The following is a 21,617-nucleotide window of genomic DNA, read 5'->3' as shown; positions in this document are numbered from 1 at the left end:
TCGGACAAAGTCAACATGGATTTACAAAAGGTAAATCATGTTTGACTAATCTACTGGAATTTTTTGAGGATGTAACTGGTAGAATAGATAAGGGAGAACCAGTGAATGTGGTGAATTTGGACTTTCAGAAGGCTTTCGATAAGGTACCCTATAAGAGATTAGCATGTAAAGTTAAGGCACATGGGATTGGGGGCAAGGTACTGACTTGGATAGAGAACTGGTTGGCAGACAGGAAGCAAAGAGTTGGAATAAACGGGTCTTTTTCCGAGTGGCAGGCAGTGACTAGTGGGGTACCGCAGGGATCGGTCCTAGGACCCCAGCTATTCACAATATATATAAATGATCTAGACGAGGGAACTAGATGTAACATCTCCAAGTTTGCAGACGACACAAAGCAGGGTGGGCGTGTGTGAGGAGGATGCCAAAAAACTCCAGTATGATTTGGACAGGTTGGGTGATTGGGCAGAAGCATGGCAGATGCAGTATAATGTGGATAATTGCGAGGTTATCCACTTTGGTGGCAAAAACAGGAAGGCAGATTTTTATCTGAATGGCAATAGATTGGGAGAAGGGGAAGTGCAACGAGACCTGGTGCAGCAGACGGTTAAGAAGGCAAATGGTATGTTGGCCTTCGTAGCGAGAGGGTTTGAGTACAGGAACAAGGATTTCTTGCTGCAGTTGTACAGGGCCTTGGTGAGACCACATCTTGAGTATTGTGTGCAGTTTTGGTCGCCTTATGTGAGGAAGGATGTTCTTGCCGTGGAAGGAGTTCAACGAAGATTCACCAGGCTGATACCTGGGATGGCAGGAATGACGTATGAGGAGAGATTGGGACGATTGGGCTTGTACTCGCTGGAGTTCAGAAGAATGACAGGGGATCTCATTGAAACTTATAAAATTCTGACAGGACTGGACAGACTAGATGCAGGAAGGATGTTCCTGATGGTCGGGGAGTCCAGAACCAGGGGTCACAGTCTAAGGATACGGAGTAAGCCATTTAGGACAGAAATGAGGAGGAATTTCTTCACCCAGAGAGTGGTGAACCTGTGGAATTCTCCACCACAGAAGGCAGTAGAGGCCAATACATTAAATATATTCAAGGAGTTGGATATATTTCTTAAGGCTAAAGGGATCAAGGGGTATGGGGAGAAAGCAGGGACCGGGTACTGAATTTTGATGATCAGCCATGATCGCATTGAATGGCGGAGCAGGCTTGAGGGGCCGAATGGCCTACTCCTGCTCCTATCTTCTGTGTTTCTATGTTTCTATGTTTCAGTTTGAGCTGGAGTGGAGATGGAGGAGAAGCTGCTGGGTTTAACCCCCAGTACTTCTGAGCCCAGGAGGACCCAACAATTTCCTATGTGAGACTGTCAAGGGAGGTGGATTCTAGGGGAGATTAGGTTGTTACACAGACACTGTCCGTACAATGTAAAAGAGTATTGTTTTAGGAACAAGTATTTCTGTGCAGGCTTTTAATCCAGTTTACATCTACAGATTTGTTTTAATTCATTCTTGGGATGTGGGCGTAGCTCGCAAGAGCAGCAAATATTGCCAATCCCCAGTTTCCCGTTGAGAAGGGGGTGGTGAGTCGCCTTCTTGAACTGCTGCAGTCCGTGTGGTGAAGGTATTCCCACAATGTTGTTCGGTAAGGTGTTCCAGGATTATGACCCAGTAACGATGAATATATCTGAGTCAGGATGATGTGTGACTTGGAGGGGAACTTGGATGTGATGGTGCTCCCATACAACAGCTGCTCTTGTCCTTCTAGGTGGTGGACGTTGTGGGTTTTGGCGGTTTTATCAAAGTTCTGGTCGAGTTGCAGATGTATCAAGTTCCTTTCCTTCGCCCCCTCCCCCTCCTACCTCTCTCTCTCTCTCACCTCCCGTAGAGGCCAGAGTCTTGTGTAGGCCCAGACCAGGTGGTGGATTCCCTTCCCTGAAGGACATTAGTGAACCAGTTGGGTTTTTATGACAATCCGGCAGCTTTCATGGTCACTTTATTCTAGTGCCAGCCCCACAAATGACCAGATTCACTGAGCTCAATTTCACAACCTGCCTTTGTTTTCTTGTGGGTTGTCTCTCACGCTCCCTGTTTTAAATTAATTTTACAGGGCACTGGAAGGGGAGGATTTACAGACAGTAAGCTCAACCCAAACATCACTTCACGATCTGACAGAGTCACTCGACTCATCGGATCTGAATATCACCGGCCTCTGAACATGGAAGCAAAAAGCACCGTTCACAGCGGGGAGAAACCGTACACGTGTTCTGTGTGTGGACGAAGCTTCAGCCAACCCTCTGACCTATCGAGACACAAGTGCATTCACACCGGGGAGAGGCCGTTCACCTGCTCTGAGTGTGGGAAGGGATTCACTCAGTCATCCCACCTACTGACACACCAGCGAGTTCACACTGATGAGAGACCTTTTAACTGCTCGTACTGTGGGCAGTGCTTTAAAAGTTCCAGGGAACTGATACGCCATCAACGTGTTCACACTGACGAGAGACCGTTCAGGTGCTCTCACTGTGGGACTGGGTTCAGGCGATCATCTAACCTCACTGTACACCTGCGCACTCACACTGGGGAGAGGCCTTTCACCTGCTCCGTGTGTGGGAAGGGATTCACTCAGTTATCCCACCTCCTGAACCACCAGCGTGTTCACACCGGGGAGAGGCCATTCACCTGCTCTGAGTGTGGGAAGGGATTCACTAATTCATCCCACCTGCTGACACACCAGCGAGTTCACACTGGGGAGAGACCGTTCACCTGCTCTGAGTGTGGGAAGGGATTCACTCGGTTATCCACCCTGCTGACACACCAGCGAGTTCACACTGGGGAGAGGCAATTCACCTGCTCTGAGTGTGGGAAGGGATTCACTGATTCATCCAACCTGTTGAGCCACCAGCGAGTTCACACTGATGAGAGACCTTTTAACTGCTCGGACTGTGGGAAGTGCTTTAAAAGTTCCGGGGAACTGATATACCATCAACGTGTTCACACTGGGGAGAGACCGTTCAGGTGCTCGCACTGTGGGACTGGGTTCAGGCAGTCATCTGATCTCACTGTACACCAGCGCACTCACACTGGGGAGAGGCCGTTCACCTGCCCTGAGTGTGGGAAAGGATTCACTTGTTCATCCACCCTGCTGAGACACCAGCGAGTTCACACTGGGGAGAGGCCATTCATCTGCCCTGAGTGTGGGAAGGGATTCTCTCAGTCATCCAACCTGCTGACGCACCAGCGAGTTCACACTGGGGAGAGGCCGTTCACCTGCTCTGAATGTGGGAAGGGATTCACTCAGTCATCCATCCTGCTGAGACACCAGCGAGTTCACAAGTAACTGCAGGGGTTGGATTCTGTTGTTGCTGCTGTTAATCACATCCAGGGCTGAACCATGTTCATTCTGACAGTTAGGGTTTGTTTCTGCTGATGTTAATAATCCCTATAACTGGGCTGGAGTTTAATATTCTGGATAGATGTCAAATAAATCAACTTTGTTTTAAACACATTATTGTAGATTTTCTTCTTTCCCACCTGAGTGTTTAGCATCACCTGGCTGGAGCTCAAAGGACAATCTGGGGGAGGATCGTACTGCGGGAACAGAACTCCAGCCTGGACACAGTCCTTCAGGGCTACACTGAGAGGGGCAAACGGCACTTTGGTCTTTCTCGTCTCTCTTCACTGACAGCAAAGTCCCCATGAGGGTTAATCTTGAGGCGTGTGAGAAACGTGTCCCAGCCGCTCTCTGCCATGGTTCAGAGCTCCTAGGCACGGAACAGAAGGCTCCTTTAGGAATGTACCCCAGTGCTTTTTTTTTATGGCCTTTTTAACCTGTGTTGCTACTTTTAGTGATTTATGTATCTGTATCCCTGGATCCCTCTGCTCCTCCAGCCCATTTAGCACTGCGTACACCGGGGCCCTGCTGGACCACCGGGGAGCGGGGTGTCGGATCAAGAGGAGTGCCGGGCTGAGCGATCGCGGCCGACACCCCGAAGAAGAAAGGGGAAGGGGGCAGGTGCTGGCAGTCGGCCAAAATAAAAAGTTGCCGCCCGACACCTGCCCTTTAAGTGGCACTGCTGCGGCTGCAAGAATGACCCCTGACCCTGTCGGACATATCATCCGGCGATAGGTCAGGGGTCGCAACCCAAGGTTGCAGCCGGGGTGCTGTGCATGGCGATGACGTCATTGCCGGCAGTGCAGTGCTGCGGGGTGCTACCGGCTACCGCCGCCACTATACTCCCGCTGAATATCACGGGAGGCACAAAGCAACCCAATTTCACCCCCTTGTCCAAGTAGTGTGTGGCCTCCTTATTCTTCCCACCAAAACACACCACCTCACACTGATCTACAGTGAAATTCATTAACACACCACCTCACACTGATCTATAGTGAAATTCATAAACACACCACCTCACACTGATCTACAGTGAAATTCATTAGCCAATTACACGCCCATTCTGAAATTTATTAATGTCTTCTTGCATTTTGTCTTCCTCAGGATTAACTCTACCTCCCAATTTGGTGTCATCAACAAATTTTGAAATTGTACCTCTGATTCCCAAGTCCAAATCGTTTCTGTAAATGGTGAACAAAACTGGTCCCAGCACCGATCCCTGTGGAACACCACTTCCCACCTTTTGCCAGTCTGAGTAGCTACTCCCAACCCCTACTCTATGTTTTCTGTTTTGTAACCAGCTTGCTATCCATAAACGGTATATAAGATCGACAAGATGACCCAGGTCAGGCTGTGTGGAGTGAAGGGCCAGGCAGCAGAATGGATGGAAAGATGGCTACAAAACAGAAATCAGAGGGTTGGAGTTAAGGGAAGTCTGTTGCGATCTTTCCATCCATTCTGCTGCCTGGCCCTTGACTCCACACGGCCTGACCGTGGTCATCTTGTAGACCGTACATACTGCAGACACAGTGCACCAGTGGTGGAGGGGGTGGATATTGAGTCCTGTGGCAGGAGCGCTGATGAAGTGGATTTCTCTGTGCATGAGTTTTGAGGCATCGCTAGTGGCGTTTTTCACCACTTTCCACCTTTTAAAAAACAACCTTGCTGCCAGTTTATTAAAGCCATTAACAGCCGCTCGGGTGGGACACACCAATAAATGAGGCCTTGTTTCCCTCACAATGACAGTCCTGAACCCGAGTTAGAAAACATTTAGCAATTAAGCCAGACTGGGTGGGGCCTGAGGTGCAAGTTAACGATGGAAAATTGGTGGCCAGCGTAATTCACACCAGGGCTGAGGACCCAGCCACTCGTGTTTCTGTATAATTTATTCATTAATTTTGTTTATTGCCCAATCTCAATCAGACGGGCGGGTCATCTTGCTGTCCGGCGGAGGCGAGGTTCCCCAGTGGAGGGCTCTCTACGTGGGAGTCCTTCCCTGCACCATTGCAAGTCCAGATGTGTTTTTTGTGGCCTAGAGGACTCCACGGGCCGTGTATATATTCAGTGTGAGAGGTTGCAGCCCCTGTGTAGTTACCTGAAGGGGCTGCTCCTCAACTCTTGGTTACACTTTAGCCCCACGCTCCTAATCTTTGCCCGCCCGGTGCGGAGGGGGGTGGGTAAGTCAGAGGATCTTCTCCTGGACCTGCTCTTCGGCCTGGTGAAAACAGCAATTTGTAGGTCCAGGATGGGCAGGGCCCATGGGGTGGGGTCACTCTGGCTGCCTGCCTCTCTCCCGTGGTCTTGTCCGTGCATGGGTGGCCCTGGAGAGGGAGCAGGCGGTGTTTTGACCGGTACGCTTGATGCCTTCTGTGACCGGTGGGCACCTCAGGTTAAAGAGGGTATGGTTAACAAGTTTGCAGATGATACTAAAATTGGCTGTGTGGTTGATACTGAAGAAGGAAGCTGTAGACTGCAGGAAGATATCAATAAATTGGTCAGGTGGGCAGAACAGTGGCAAATGGAATTCAATCCGGAGGAGTGTGAGGTAATGCATTTGGGGAGGACTAACAAGGAAAGGGAATACACATTAAATGGTAGGAGACTGAGTAGTGTAGAGGAACAAAGGGACCTTGGAGTGCATGTCCACAGATCCCTGAAGGTAGCAGGCCAGGTAGATAAGGTGGTTAAGAAGGTGTACGGAATGCTTGCCTTTATTAGCCGTGGCATAGAATACAAGAGCAGGGGGGTTTATGCTTCAACTGTATAAAACACGAGTTAGGTCTCAGCTAGAGTACTGCGTGCAGTTCTGGTAACCGCATTACAGGAAAGATGTGATTGCACTAGAGAGGGTACAGAGGAGATTTACAAGGATGTTGCCGGGAGTAGAGAATCTTAGCTCTGAGGAAAGACTGGATCGGCTGGGTCTGTTTTCCTTGGAACAGAGGAGGCTGAGGGGAGACCTTATTGAGGTGTATAAAATTATGAGGGGCCTAGATAAAGTGGATAGAAAGGACCTATTTCCCTTAGCAGAGGGGTCAAAAACCAGGGGGCACAGATTTAAAGTAATTGGGGGAAGGTTTAGAGGGGATTTGAGGGGAAATGTCTTCACCCAGAGGGTGGTGGGGGTCTGGCACTCACTGCCTGAAAGGGTGGTAGAGGCAGGAACCCTAACCACATTTAAAAAGTACTTGGATGTGCACTTGGGATGCTTTACCCTGCAGGGCTACGGACCAAGAGCTGGGAAGTGAGATTAGGCTGGATCGCTCTTTGTTGGCTGGCGCGGACACGATGGGCTGAAATGGCCTCCTTCCGTGCTGTAACTTTCTATGATTCTAAGTGGCAATAATCGATTCTCACAGTCACATTATGATTGAATTATTATTTGTGAGTGTCGCTGTATTGTACAGTTATTATTCATAGAATAGATTCATAGCGACTTACAGCACAGAAGGAGGCCATTCGGCCCATCGTGCCTGTGCCGGCTCTTTGAAAGAGTCGTCGTGTTTAGTCCCACATCCTCACTTTTTGTCCGTAACCCTGTCAGTTGCTCAAGTTCCCGTCCAACTCTGCTTTACAATTATTAACGGAATCAGCTTCCACCATCTTTTCAGGTCGAGTGTTCCAGATCCCCACAACTCTGAGCGGAAACATTTCTCCTCATCTCTCCTCTAGATCTTTTGTCAATATTGTTGAATCTTTGACCTCTAGTTATTGACCCACTCACCAGAGCGAATGTTTCTTTCCCAATTTATTCTATCAAAATCGCTCACCATCTTGAAAACCTCTAATAAATCACCTCTGAACCTTCTCTGTTCCAAGGAGGACGGTCCGAACTTTTCCAACCTCTCCTCATAACTGAAGCCCCTCATCCCGGGTAACATCCTGGTAAACCTCCTCTGGGCCCTTTCTAAGGCCTTTACACCTTTCCTCAAGTGTGGGGCCCAGACTTGTCCACAACACTCCAGCTGAGGCCTAACCTGTGATTTATGAAGTTCCAGCATCATCTCTTTGCTTTTATATTCTATTCCTCTGTTTATAAACCCAAGTAACCGGTTATTGGTTGTTTAATATCTGTGGGGCACTGGGGCACTTGCCTTCATGGGTTTTGCTCCCGTCTGGTGTCACTGGGGCAACTCAGAGTCACCCCTACAGGTGGTGAAAAATGGCCCAATCTCAATCGGATGGCAAAGATGAGGAGAAATGTTTTCACTCAGAGAGTTGTTGGGATCTGGAACGCTCAGGGAGTGGGTTAATGAACCCCGGGATCCCTGATAGCCAGCCAGGATCTTGTGCTGCTGCTGTGCCAGAAGAGAGGAGAGGGGAGGAGAGGACAGGTGAGGTCTCTCTCTCTCTGTGCCCAGGAGGAGAGACCACATCTGTTGCTGCTGCAGCTACTATTGGGGTGCCAGAGGACAGGAGAGACCAGGAGACCAGACCAGAGCTAACAACAAAGGGAAGCCATTCCATCACTGCTTCCCCAACTAGTCTCCATTACAGGAGAGGGAGAGAGGGGAGAGAAACGAACATCCTACATCTGTTCAGAAGGAGGGAGAGCCGTTGGAGAACTTCTACAGGTGGGTGTTTCATGGTGCACTCTCATAAAGACTTTGTATTTAAGTGGGGGGAGGAAAGAAGGAGAAGAAACATCTAGGGGTGTGTGTGAGTGTGTGTGGCTCTTGTAAAAACTAGGCCACACACACCACGAGCAAACACCCCTCCCTATTGCTTGACCTGGGAGAGCTGGAGCTACCCAGGCGAAGTCATCATTTAATTATCACATCGTTAAGACCTGGTGGTGGACTGAGCCTGGGCATCTCCAGCTTTATTTTCCCAGGTGAAGACATCTCCCCCCACAAGAAGACCATCAATAGAGACTTATTTTTTGGAGAGTGCACCCCTGCGAGCAACCACCCACCATCTTGAGTGGAGACCCAGCTCCTGCGGCCTCCCTCCTTCCCACCCCCCCTTTCTCTCTCTCTTTGTCTCTCTCTTTGTCACTCTCTAAAGAGGCACCTCATATCCATTAATTGCACATTGTGCAGAGGGGAGAAGGCCCCTCTCCCAATTTAATCAACAAGGGGAGAGGTGTGCCTTCACTTTTAAAGCTCCCTCTGCTCAGGGAAAATAACCATTGAGGCCATTAACATCACCAAGCCTGTGACTTGGGGTGGGTGTAGCCCTTTATAATAAGCGCCCCACGATGTTGACCACATCATCGCCGGTGATGGGGCCAGCAAGGTCATACGCAAGTGTGGCAGCCACGGCCAAGGCTGCTCCCACTGCTTCTGCTGCCCCGTCACCTTTCCGCCTTCACACTAAAAAACACAGGGTGAAGAGCTACACTCACCCCAACATGACTATCGAAGCATGCGTGAAGGCCATGGCTGGGGTTGTCGGCCCTTCAGCCATCGTTGTTGCCTCGAAAATGTATGGCAAGGCTGTGTTCTTCCTGGCATCGGAGCGGGCGGTGTCCCTGGCTGTAACCAAGGGGCTCACCATGGGCGGGACCTTCCTGCTGGTGGATCCTCTCAAGGCCACCGTGCAGAGGATCCTATTATCAAACGTCCCACCCTTTTTTTCGGCTGAGCTCCTCCTCCCCCACCTACGTCAACTGGGGGAGGTGAGGTCGGGGATCACACCAATCCTGCTCGGATGCAGGGAGGCCAGCCTCCGGCACGTCTTCTCCTTCCGGTGCCAGCTTTTTGTTCAGTTGGCGCAGGAGGACACTGAGGGCACTTTTATTGTATGCCACAAGGTGGCTGCCTACCGCTTCTTTTGGACGTCGGACGGTGTGCAGTGCCACGCCTGTAAGGAGGTGGGGCACGTACGAAAGAACTGCCCTGCCTCCAAGACCGCCAGAACATCTGAGGCAGCCAAGGCTGGCGCCGCTGCCGCTCGCCCCCCCCGATTCTGTCCGCGCGTCCTCAACACCTGATGCACGATCGACGTCGGAGGCCAACACCATCACAGCCTTCAGCGGGGGGGAGGGAGAGCGTCCGAGCGAAGGGAAGGTGCGGAACAAGATGAAGCACCTTTGGGCGGGTCCCCTCTGTGAGCACGTGGATACGGACGATCTGCTGGAACTTACACCCGCATACCTTGCGCTGGTGGCGGCAGAGTCTCGGAGTTTGGGGGGCCTCGTACCCGGGCCCATGATCGCAACCGCTGAGGCGGAAGAAGTAAGACCTGCGACCGGGCTCGGGCTCGAGGGACCCGAACAACCCGCGCGATGGGAGAGAGCAGAGGAGGAGGCTCCGGTAGGTATGGAGGTCTCCCAGCCTTCGTGTCCCTCCATAACAAAAAGGAGGCGTGAGTCCCTGGGAGAGGAGGACCACGAGAGACAATGTCCCTCCTCGCGGAGGGAATCCTCGCCCGCCGTGGGTGCTGCACCCCCCCGCCTACTATTAGCGTCATCTGTATTCGGCAGGAGTTGCCTGTCCCTCGGGAGGGTACGACAGATGAGTCTGTCCCGCTTGCACCTCCCAAGGACGGGGAAGAGACCCTGCGCGTGAGGGGGGGGCCGTGGATCTACCCGCAGAGGAAATAACACAAGAATTGTTACATCTCGCCATGTCAGGCGCCCTGGAGACTGGGGTTGGCGAGGCCAGTGTGGCTGGGCTCACCCAGGACAGTCCGGACCATTCCCAGGCATTGCTTGATGTGGCCAAGGAATGTATTCAAGCTCCCCAGTCCGCTGGGTCGGTGGCTGATGGCGGTGAGGGGGGAAGACCCCCTGACTCCATCTCCGATGCTGTCACCGGGGGTGTTGGGGGAAATGGGGATAGTGTACTCCCTGGTTTCCCCATGCACCCCGGTGCCTGGGGCGGAGGGGGGCCCCGAACCGCCGCCGCCTCCTGACCCAGCACCTCCGGAGGATCCCAGGGAGGAATCCTCTGCCGCCGATCCTGGGGGTGGGATCGAGACAGAGGCGGGGCTGGCTGATGGCGACCTCCCGGAGGAGGACGGGGACCCGGTGGAGAGCACCAAGGATGAGTCAGACTCCGTCGCCAGTGAGGTGGCGGATACCCTCGTGCCCCCCTCCAAGTCCCCCCTCATCCCCGTTGTGGAACTCTGGGACTTTCTGGCTGCGTGCCGGGGTCACCCTGACAAAATCCGGCTGGCCCTAAACAGATGGTCAGATCTGGCGCTGCTCGTTGGCTCCGTCTGTGCCGCTGTCAAATCCATGGGTGCGGACGAGGGCGCGGGGTCGCGCGAGCAGCATCGGATCAACAAATTCCTCACTGGGCTGCTGAGGGAGTGGTGGTCGACAAGCGGCCGCTCTCCCTCCTCCCGTTAGGTTAAGTAGCAGTTGCACTATGCTCTTGTCATGAAGATAACCATAGCCAGCCTCAACATCAATAGCAGCGAGATGCGCGCCATAGACTTAATAACCTCTCGGTCCTCCGGGACAGGAGGTATGCGGTGTGCTTCCTGCAAGAAACCCACACCGTTCTGGAGGACGAGGCCACGTGGCTCCTGGAGTGGCAAGGAGGGGTCAGCATAAGTCACCTCTCCAACTATTCCAGCGGGGTGGCTATCTTGCTGGCCCTGCATTTTCAGCCGGAGATCTTGGGGGTCAAGGAACATGTGCCGGGCCACTTGCTCCAGGTCACTGTTCACCTGGGGGGCATGCCGCTCTATCTAGTGAACGTGTACGCCCCCGCGGCCGGTGCGCAGCAAGTGCGCTTCTTTGAAGAAGTGTCCGCTCTTCTGGGCTCCATCGCCGTCGGCGAGTGCGTCATCCTCGGGGCGGAATTTAATTGCACCCTTGAGGCGAGGGACCGTTCGGGTCCCCCGTACAGCCTGGCGGCGATGGAGGAGTTGAGGGACCTGGTCGGGTCCTTCGACTTGGTGGACGTGAGGTCTGGAGGAGGAAGGTCCAGAATCGACCGCCTTTACATTTCTCCTGCGTTCCGGCGGCTTCAATGCAGCCAGGGCCATGCGCGGACCACCACCTGGTGTGGGCGGAGCTCGTTCTGTTACACGCACGGGGGGTTCCACGTACTGGCATTTTAACAACCTGCTGCTGGAGGACGAGCGGTTCCGGGATTTGTTTCGTCGGTTCTGGGCCGACTGGAGAAGGAGGCGGGGGGGGCTTCGCCCCCTTGAGGCTGTGGTGGGACGTGGGCAAGGCTCACGTCCATCTCTTCTGTCAGGAGTACGCGAGGGGGTCGACCAAGAGGCAGGAAGCCCAGGTTGTGCGGTTGGAGAGGGAGCTCCTCGACCTGGAGTCCCGTCTCGGTCAAGTCGTCGATGACCCGACCCTGCGGAAGGTGTACGAAGAGAAGAAGGACGTGCTGAAGGACCTGCAGCTCATCGGGTCCCGAGGCGCGTATGTGAGGTCGCGGGTCCAGATCCTCCGGGACCTGGACCGTGGCTCCCCCTTCTACTTGCTGGAAAAAAGATGGGGGGTCCGTAAGCAGCTCTTGGGGCTGCTGGCCGACGACGGATCTCTGGTCTCGGATCTGGAGGGGATCAGCGCGGAGACCCAGGCCTATTATGAGGCTCTGTTCTCTCCGGATCTGTCCAGCGAGGATGCGTGCAGAGTTTTGTGGGAGGACCTGCTGAAGGTCGGCCCGGAGGGCGCTGAAAAATTGGACGCTAAACTTTGCGGAGGTGACCGGCGCCCTCAGCCAGCTCTCGAGGGGAAAGTCCCCGGGGCTGGACGAGCTGACCGTGGAGTTCCACAGGGCATTCTGGGACATCCTGGGGGGTGAATACGCATGGGTCCTGGGAGATGCCCCTCTCGTGGCACAGGGCGGTCATTGTCTTGCTGCCTAAGAAGGGTGATCTCCGCCTTTTAAAAAAAAAGAACTGGTGTCCGGACTCCCTCCTCAGCACGGATTATAAAATTTTTGCCATGGCCATGTCTGGCCGCCTTGGCACCGTGCTGGCCCACATGATCCACCCCGATCAGTCCTACACGGTCCTGGGCCAGACTATCCACGATAACATCCATCTGGTCCGGGACCTGGTCCACCATTCCCAGAGGGCTGGTCTGTCGGTCGCCTTCCTTTCCCTGGATCAGGAGAAGGCGTTCGACAGGGTGGATCACGAGTATCTCTTCGACGCATTTCGTCGCCCGGATCCGACTTCTGTATGCCGCCGCGGAGTGTCTGATAAAAGTTAACGGGTCTTTGACGGCGCCCCTTTGCTTCGGGAGGGGGGTGCGTCAGGGATGCCCCATGTCCGGTCACTTATACGCCGTCTGCGTGGAGCCTTTCCTGCGCCTCTTGCGGAAGAGGTTGACGGGACTGGCTCTGCAAGGGCCGGGCGTGGAAGTCGTCCTCTCGGCTTACGCCGATGATGTGCTCCTCATGGTCACGGATCCTGCTGACTTGCGGAGGATGCGAGAATGCCAGCAGATTTACTCGGATGCATTCTCCACCAGGATCAACTGGGAGAAATGTTCTGGACTCCTGGTGGGCCAGTGGCAGGTGGACTCCCTGCCGGAGGAGTTGGCCCTTCACCTGGAGCACCACGCACCTCCTCTACTTGGGAGTCTACCTCAGCCCCGCCGAGGACGCCTGTCCGGTGAACTGGCAAGAGCTGGAGGCCAAAGTCACTGCTCGCCTAGGACGCTGGACAGGACTGTTCCGAGTGTTGTCCACAGGGGTCGAGCGCTGGTCATAAACCAGCTGGTGGCCACCATGTTGTGGTACCGGTTGGTCATTTTGATCCCGCCCCCTGCGTTTGTCGCCAAGATGCAGAAGAAGCTCATCGACTTCTTCTGGGACAAAGGGAAGCACTGGGTCTCTGCCGCGGTTCTGAGTCTCCCGCTTAGGGAGGGCTGTCAGGCGCTGGTGTGCCTTCGCACCCGGGCGGCGACTTTCCATCTTCGGACACTGCAGAGATACCTGTACGTCGAGAATCCTCCTCGCTGGTGTGCGCTGGCGACGTATTTCTTCCGCCAGCTGCACGACCTCAACTATGACACGCAGCTCCTGTTTGTGGAATTGGGCCGTACGCGTGCCTACCTGCGGGAGTTGCCTGTCTTCTACCAGGAACTGCTATGGGTCTGGAACAGCATCGCCTCCAGGCGGAGTTCTCCCCCGTCAGGAGTGGCGGCTCTCCTTCAGAAGCCGCTGCTCAGGAATCCGCACCTCCGTGACCGCTGGATCGGGCGGCTGGCGGAGGGCAGGGCTGTGCCTGGTAAGGTGACCAGGGTCAGGGACCTGCTTGATGGCGGAGGAGCGGGTTGGATGGTGCTGGAGGAGCTGGCACAGCACCTGTCCTGGGCCAACGTCCGGCTCGCGGCCAAAGCCATCGAGACGCTGAAAGTGGCGCTGGGCCCCGACTCCAATAGGTGTATCGAGGAGGCTCGGGCACGTGGGGCGATCCCGTCCGAACTGACCCCTGTTCGGACGGAATTCCTCATCGGCGCGCGGCCCTGAAACCCCTCTCAGGAACCGGTGCCTCACAACTTGAGCCATCTCGAGGAAATGCCCTCCGTGCCTTTTAGTTCTGCGCGGAGGGGTTTCCTGTACGGGCTGCTCCTTCACACTCTCCACTTTGTCATCTTTGCCTGCCGTCCGGACACGCTTTGGCGTGCCATCTTGCCGTCCGGCGGAGGTGGAGGTCCCCAATGGGGGGCGCTCTGTGCAGGAGTCCTCCCTTTATCTATTGGGGACTTGGCCTGGAGGGTGTTGCATGCAGCAGTCCCATGCAATAAGATTTTAGATAAGTTCACGGACTCCCAGGCTGCTTGCTGTTTTTGCGGCCTAGAGGAGTCCGTGTTCCATGTTTATGTGGAATGTGAGAGGTTGCAGCCCCTGTTCCATTATTTGAAGGGGCTGCTCCTCGATTTTTGGCTGCACTTCAGTCCCACGCTCCTGATCTACGGTCACCCGGTGCGGAGGAGAGTGGGCAGGTCGGAGGACCTCCTTGTAGGACTGCTCCTGGGCCTGGCAAAGATGGCCATAAACAGGTCCAGGCAGCGGGTGGTCGAGGGGGTCGTTTGGCCCAATTGCCTGCCTCTCTTCCGCGGCTATGTTCATGCTCGGGTGGCCCTGGAGATGGAGCACGCGGTGTCTGCCGGCATGCTTGAGGCCTTCTGAGACCGGTGGGTGCCACTGGGACTGGAGTGCATCATCACCCTGGCCAATGTGTTTGTAATTTAATTTGATAAGTTTTAAAAATTAATCCAGTGTTTTTAAGCTTCTTTACAGTCCACTTGTTCGGTCGGGAGAGTGAGAGACTCCGCTCAGCGATGCAGAGAGCCCTGCAGATGGAGAAGAATGTCGACCAGTGTCTGCTGGATCTGCACAAACTGTCCACTGGGAGTGACGACCCTCAACTGTGTGAATTCCTGGAGACCCACTATCTGGATGAACAAGTGAAGATGATCAAGAAGCTTGGAGATCACATCATTAACTTGAAGAGACTGGGACCCCTGCCTTGTAGGCATGAGGGCTTGTGACTTTGTACAAAGAGCCGACACTTGAGCTCTGTGAATGTCATTAAAAAAAAACACAAAAAAAATGAACCAAAAAATAATAAGTAAAAACAAAAACTGCTGGTAGGCTGTGCCGCAGGGTTTATAAAGCTGGAGAATGGTCTCAGGCCCGAATGAGATCCAGCAGCCCGGTCTGTGTTCCACCGAACAGCAGCTGTGAGGCTTTTTCTCGGTGACAGGCCTGGGTTACGCGCCGCCATCTTGGTGGAGGAAGGACAGACCGGTTCCATCTGCAGCACGGCAAAAAAAGAAATAAATAAACTGTGGGTAGGCCGCGCCGCAGGGTTTATAAAGTTGGGGGAAAAAAAACTGTGGGTAGGCCGCGCCGCAGGGTTTATAAAGTTGGAGAACAGCCTCAGGCCCAAATGAGATCCAGCGGCCGAATGTGTTCCGCGGACGGCAGCGGTGAGGCTTTTTCTCGGTGACAGGCCCGGGTTACGCGCCACCATCTTGGTGACGGAAGGACAGACCGTTTCTACCTGCAGCAGGGCGCATGCGTGGCCATCTTTGTACAGGAACAGAGAGTGGGCAGGGCTTCAGGGTCCCAGTGACCAGGAGAGACAATCATTGACTCATGATTTTATTCTCACTCTGCACACAGCAGGTGTAGAACTGAAGGTTTCAGGGTCCCAGTGACCAGGAGAGACAATCATTCACTCATGATTTTATTCTCACTCTGCACACAGCAGGTGTAGAACGGAATCAACCAGAGTAGAGGGAGAGGGAAAACTGGGAGTGGAGGAAAGAAATGTTGGAGATGGTGCGATGGGTTTGGATTTCAGCACAGGGAGGAGGGAGAGTGTGTGGGATGGGGATTTACAGCTTTGGGGTTAAAATGTGTTATTTTGGTCATATTTCTAGATTTGCCATTTTCTGCCCACAGGGCAATCACAGTGCACTGACCAACACCTCAGCTTGTCAGAATAGGGCAGGTGGAACCGAGCCAGAGGCAGCTCTGGGACTTCATCTTCTGAGCATTGGGTTGGGAAAGAAGAATTCCATTGTTTATTGGGCCCTGGCGAGCACTGCCCTCCCTCCCACAATTTTAATATTTTGATGCATCTGTCTATTTATATACTAGGAATGTTTTAATTGCTTTCACAGCAAAATGCATTTATTATTAAACCTCCACAGCAACAACTGTGGTAACAATTGAATAAAACTCAGAGAGTTGTCGGGATCTGGAACGCTCGACCTGAAAAGGTCATGAGCTGATTCCATCAATGATTTTAAAAGGGAGTTGGGCGGGTACTTGAGGATGAGGATCTTACAGGGTTACGGACAACAAGTAGGGATGTGGGACTAAGCAGGAGTGATGGGCCGAATGGCCTCCTTCGTGCTGTACTTTTCAATGATTCTGTGAAAACTAACAGAACCAAACAAAGAAATGATCTTCCTTGGTTATTGATCATTTCACTAAATTTCAACAGAGTTCTCTATACACCAACAACAACTTACCTTTATATAGAGCTTTTGAAACATCTCAAGGCACTTTACAGTTGGGTAATAAGGCAAAAATCAACACACATACTTTGTTTGTGGTCCAGTGCACTGACACAAAGTTCCTTCACAACTATGACAATTTTATTGCAGTTGCTGTGAAGGCTGCGCTCGCTCTGCTCGTATACCTGGTCTCCAAAGGAGGCAAAACAGGACTAATGCTGCCGAGCTCAGCTCTTTTTGATCAGAAAATATCAACTGTTTCGCCTCGCCAGGAAATGCACAAAAGAGGCAGCAGTGCTCATTGGCTGCCCAGGGAAGTCCTATTTAGATTAAACTCCTTCACCCAGAGGGTGCTGAGAATGTGGAACTTGCTGCCACAGGGAGTAGTTGAGGCGAAGAGCATGGATGTATTTAAGGGGAAGCTGGATAAACACATGGGAGAAAGGAATAGAAGGAGATGCTGATAGGGTGAGATGAAGAGAGATGGGAGGAGGCTCGTGTGGAGCATAAACACCACATGGACCAGTTGGGCCGATTGGCCTGTTTCTGTGCTGTACAATCTGTGTAATTCTATGTACTAAGAGAGGAGAGAATGTTCCATAGAAACTAGAGTTATCTGTTCTGAATTTTAATCCTGAACTTAGTGATGTCTTTTGTAAATTGCTTTTACAGGGAAATATCATCGGCCTTTGAATGTGGAAGTAGAAATGTTTGCCTGTTCTGTCTGTGGGAAAAGATTTCAAAGATCGGTGTGACTGGAAAAGCACGGAGACACACACACCCGAGTGAGAGTGTTCCAGTGCACTGACTGTGGAAAGAGCTTTAACCAGTTACACAGTCTGAAAAAACATCGCACCGTTCACAGCGGGGAGAAACCGTACACGTGTTGTGTGTGTGGATGAGGCTTCAACCGATTGTCCAACCTGGAGAGACACAAGGACACCCACACCACAGAGAAACTGTGGGAATGTGGGAAGGGATTTAGCTCCCCGTCCTGGCTGGAAACTCATCGATGCTGTCACACCGGGGAGAGGCCGTTCACCTGCTCCAAGTGTGGGAAGGGATTTAGTCAGTCATCCCACCTTCTGACACACCAGCGACTTCACACTGAGGAGAGACCATTCAGTTGCTCTCACTGTGGGAAGGGGTTCAGGCAGTCATCTCACCTCATTGAGCACCAGTGCATTCACACTGGGGAGAGACCGTTCACCTGCCCTGTGTGTGAGAAGGGATTCACTAATTCATCCACCCTGCTGATACACCAGCACATTCACACTGCATAGAGGCCATTCACCTGCCCCATGTGTGAGAAGGGATTCACTAATTCCTCTGACCTTCTGAGACACCAGCGCATTCACACTGGGGAGAGGCCATTCACCTGCTCCGTGTGTGGGAAAGGATTCAATCAGTCATCCAACCTGCTGACACACCAGCGAGCTCACACTGGGGTGAGGCCGTTCACCTGCTCCATGTGTCGGAAGAGATTCACTCAGTCATCCAACCTGCTGACACACCAGCAAGTTCACACCGGGGAGAGGCCGTTCACCTGCTCAGTGTGTGAGAAGGGATTCAGTCAGTCATCCAACCTGCTGACACACCAGCAAGTTCACAAGTGACTGCAGAGGTTCAATTCTGCTGTTATTGCTGCTGTTAATCACATCCAGGACTGAACCATATTCATTCTGACAGTTGGGGTTTGTTTCTGCTGATGTTAATAACCCCTATAACTGGGCTGGATTTTAATATTCTGGATATATAGCTGATTGAGTTGTCGGGGCTGCAGTGTCCCTTTAAGTGCTGCTGTCTGATCTTTCCCCTTAATTTCTGATGAGTGTTCCTGAAATATTTTACAATAAAATTATGAACTTTTACTTCAATCGTAAATTAATCTTTGCTATAAAATCTACAATTCATTGTCTGAAAGATTCCATTGATTATCATCTCCAATTAGAAAGTGCTGATTAATCCTTGCTGATAACTCTTACTGACTTGCACATTACACACAGTGGCACCTCCATTATCCACCAGAAAGAAGGGGAATGGGAATTGGTGGAGAATCGAGAGTCCCCAAATGTTGCCCCTCCCGTCTGATACAGCAATCCCCTCAGCACGGGAATGGAGACAAGTCCAGTTATAGTGACGGGATGAGTTAAAGGTATTTACTCAGACGGGCGGAAGGTGGGAAGTGGTGTTCCACGGGGATTGGTGCTGGGACCACTGTTGTTCACCATTTACATAAATGATTTGGACTTGGGAATCAGAAGTACAATTTCAAAATTTGCTGATGACACTAAATTGGGTGGTGTAGTTAATACTGAGGAAGACTGCGATAGCATCCTTGTAGAATTATTCAGTTGTGTTCAGTAAATAACAACATTTTTAAATTTGCTTTGACTGATCACATCACTATATAGTTAGGTGAAAAACAGAAATCATTAAAAGCTCCCAATTTCAGAACTGTTAGATTCAAACTCAACTTCTTCCAAGTACAATCTAACATTTCAAAGATTGTAATGGATGTAGGCGAGATATTAGGACTGTTGTCTAACACAATCCAAACACAGTGACACACAGACAGATGGGCAGGTGTAGCTTCACAGTGAATCCTTTCAAGCCTCACTAAAAAGTGGGAGACTGGCAATCCATTGTTCACTAATGGAGTTGTGATCTTTGTAAATTAAGAAATGGAAATGTGTCAAAGAGTTGATTAACAGAGTGGGGCATCATCTTCCTTTGATTTCTATTTCTGACACCAGGCAACAGAAAAAGGTCATTACAACACGACATAGACCCTTCAGGTGTGAGACATCAGACTTCAGAACAACACGTCTGCCAGCTCTGGCCACAAACCCCAGTACAGTCAACCTTTCAGCAGCTGCAGCCCTGATTAAATAACTAGTAGTTTAACATGTCTAGTAGAGCTTTTGTATCAAAATAGAAGAAATGTATTTGTGACACACACACAATTAATAATTCAATCACAATGTGATTGTGAGGACCGATTATCGCCTCTTGATACCTTCCGTGTCCAGCGGTCGAGGAAGGTATCAAGTGAACTGGTGGACACCGCCTGCTCCCTCGCCAGGGCCACCCGGGCAGGGACAAGACCATGGGAGAGAGGCAGGCAGCCAGAGTGAACCCCCATGGGCCCCGCCCATCCTGGGCCTACAAATTGCTGTTTTCACCAGGCCCAAGAGCAGGTCCAGGATAAGATCCTCCCAGTTTCCCACCCCCCTCCGCACCGGGCGGCCAAAGATTAGTAGCGTGGGGCTAAAGTGTAACCAAGAGTTGAGGAGTAGCCCATTCAGGGAACTACACAGGGGCTGTAACCTCTCACACTGAATATATACACAGCCCATGGAATCCTCTAGGCCCCAGAAACCACATCTGGCCTTGGAGTCTGGAAAGGAGTTTAAACTGTTGCACACGACAGCTCCCTGCAACAGTCTCCATCCCAGATCCCCAATGATGCTGGGAAGGACCCCCGCGTAGAGAGCTCTCCATTGGGGACCCCTGCCTCCGCCAGACAGCAAGCTTACCTGACTGACATTGGGCAATAAACTAAATTAATCAATAAATGATACAGAAACCCGAGTCCCCGGGTCCTCAGCCCTGGTGTGAAGTACGCTGACCACCAATTTTCCGTTACTAACTCGCACCTCAGGCCCCGCCCAGTCTGGTTTAATTGCTAAATATTTTCTAACTCGGGTTCAGGCCTGTCATTCTACGGGAAACTTACAAGGCCTCATTTATTGATGTGTCCCACCCGAGCGGCTGTTAATGGCTTTAATAAACTGGCAGCAAGATTTTATTAAAGGTGGAAAGAGGTGAAAAATGCAACTAGCAATGCCTCAAAACTCGCGGACAGAGAAATCCACTTCATCAGCGTCCCTGCCACAGAACTCAATATCCACCCCCTCCACCACTAGTACACTGTGTCTGCAGTATGTACGGTCTACAAGATGACCACGGTCAGGCCGTGTGGAGTCAAGGGCCAGGCAGCAGAATGGATGGAATGATCGCTACAAACTTCCCTTAACTCCAACCCTCTGATTTCTGTTTTGTAGCCAGCTTTCCATCCATTTTGCTGCCAGGCCCTTCACTGCACACAGCCTGACCTGGGTCATCCTGTAGATCTTACATACGGTTTATGGATAGCAAGCTGATCACAAAACAGAAAACAGAGAGTAGGGGTTGGGAGTAGCTACTCAGACTGGCAAAAGTTGGGAAGTGGTGTTCCACAGGGATCGGTGCTGGGATCACTGTTGTTCATAAACGATTTGGACTTGGGAATCAGAAGAACAATTTCAAAATTTGTCGATGACACCAAATTGGGAGGTAGAGTTAATCCTGAGGAAGACAAAATGCAAGATATTAATAAATTTCAGAATGGACGTGTCATTGGCAAATGAATTTCACTGTAGATCAGTGTGAGGTGGTGTGTTAATGAACTTCACTGTAGATCAGCGTGAGAGGGTGCGTTTTGGTGGGAAGAATAAGGAGGCCACTCACTATTTGGACAAGGGGGTGAAATTGGGTTGCTTTGTGCCTTCTGTGATATTCAGCGGGAGGTTAGCGGTGGCGGTAGACGGTAGCACCCCCGCGGCACTGCACCGCCGGCAGTGACGTCATCGCCATGCGCAGCACCCCGGCTGCAGCCTTGGGTTGCAACCCCTGACCTATCGGCAGACGATATGTCCAACAGGGTCAGGGGTTGTTCCTGCAGCCGCGGCGGCGCCACTTAAAGAGCAGGTGTCAGGCGGCAACTTTTTATTTTGGCCGACTGCCAGCGCTTGCCCCCTTCCCCTTTCTTCTTTGGGGTGTCAGCCGCGATCGCTCAGCCCGGCGCTCCTCTTGATCCGACACCCCACTCCCCAGTGGTCCAGCACGGCCCCAATGTGCGCAGTGCTAGGCTCCTCCCCGTTAATCAGGGAGGGAGGTCTGCTATGACACGGTGCTATGTGCCGACGGGCGTGGCGCTGTTACATGAAGTGCCGGGAAATTCACTGGTAGCGCCCCAAGAGGGAGGGGAGCGCTTCCAGTAGCACCCCGCCTCCTGCTTGGGGCGCTACCACTGAATTTAATGCGCAGGGGCGCTAACTTTTTCGGGGGGCTAAAATTAGCCCCAGTGATGTTAGCGACTCAAAGGGGGCACCACCGAATTTCCCCCTAAGAGTCTAAATGGGCTGGAGGAGCAGAGGGTTCCAGGGATACAGATACACAAATCACTAAAAGTAGCAACACAGGTTAATAAGGCCATTAAAAAAAAGCACTGGGGTACATTCCTAAAGGAGCCTTCTGTTCCTTGCCTAGGAGCTCTGAACC

General features: G+C 52.1%; 2 protein-coding genes across 2 annotated transcripts in view; one reads left to right on the top strand and one right to left on the bottom strand.

The window, feature by feature from the left end:
• The window catches only part of LOC147091866 (uncharacterized), a 60,040-nt gene extending 56,578 nt beyond the window's left edge, over window positions 1-3,462 (top strand). The window contains 1 exon segment of the mRNA XM_085976881.1: window positions 2,318-3,462. Within this exon segment, the coding sequence (XP_085833007.1) occupies window positions 2,318-3,340 (1,023 nt within the window). The 3' untranslated portion in view covers window positions 3,341-3,462.
• Window positions 1-21,617, bottom strand: part of LOC147091836 (uncharacterized) — a 1,030,142-nt gene that overhangs the window by 78,357 nt on the left and 930,168 nt on the right. The window lies entirely within an intron of this gene.

This window comes from Somniosus microcephalus, unplaced genomic scaffold (genome assembly GCF_052327205.1).
Source record: "Somniosus microcephalus isolate GS21.2 unplaced genomic scaffold, FLI_Smic_1.0 unresolved_chr3, whole genome shotgun sequence".
Lineage (NCBI taxonomy): Eukaryota > Metazoa > Chordata > Chondrichthyes > Squaliformes > Somniosidae > Somniosus > Somniosus microcephalus.
Note: the sequence above shows the minus strand (reverse complement) of the source record. Positions and strands in the feature narration are given on the sequence as shown.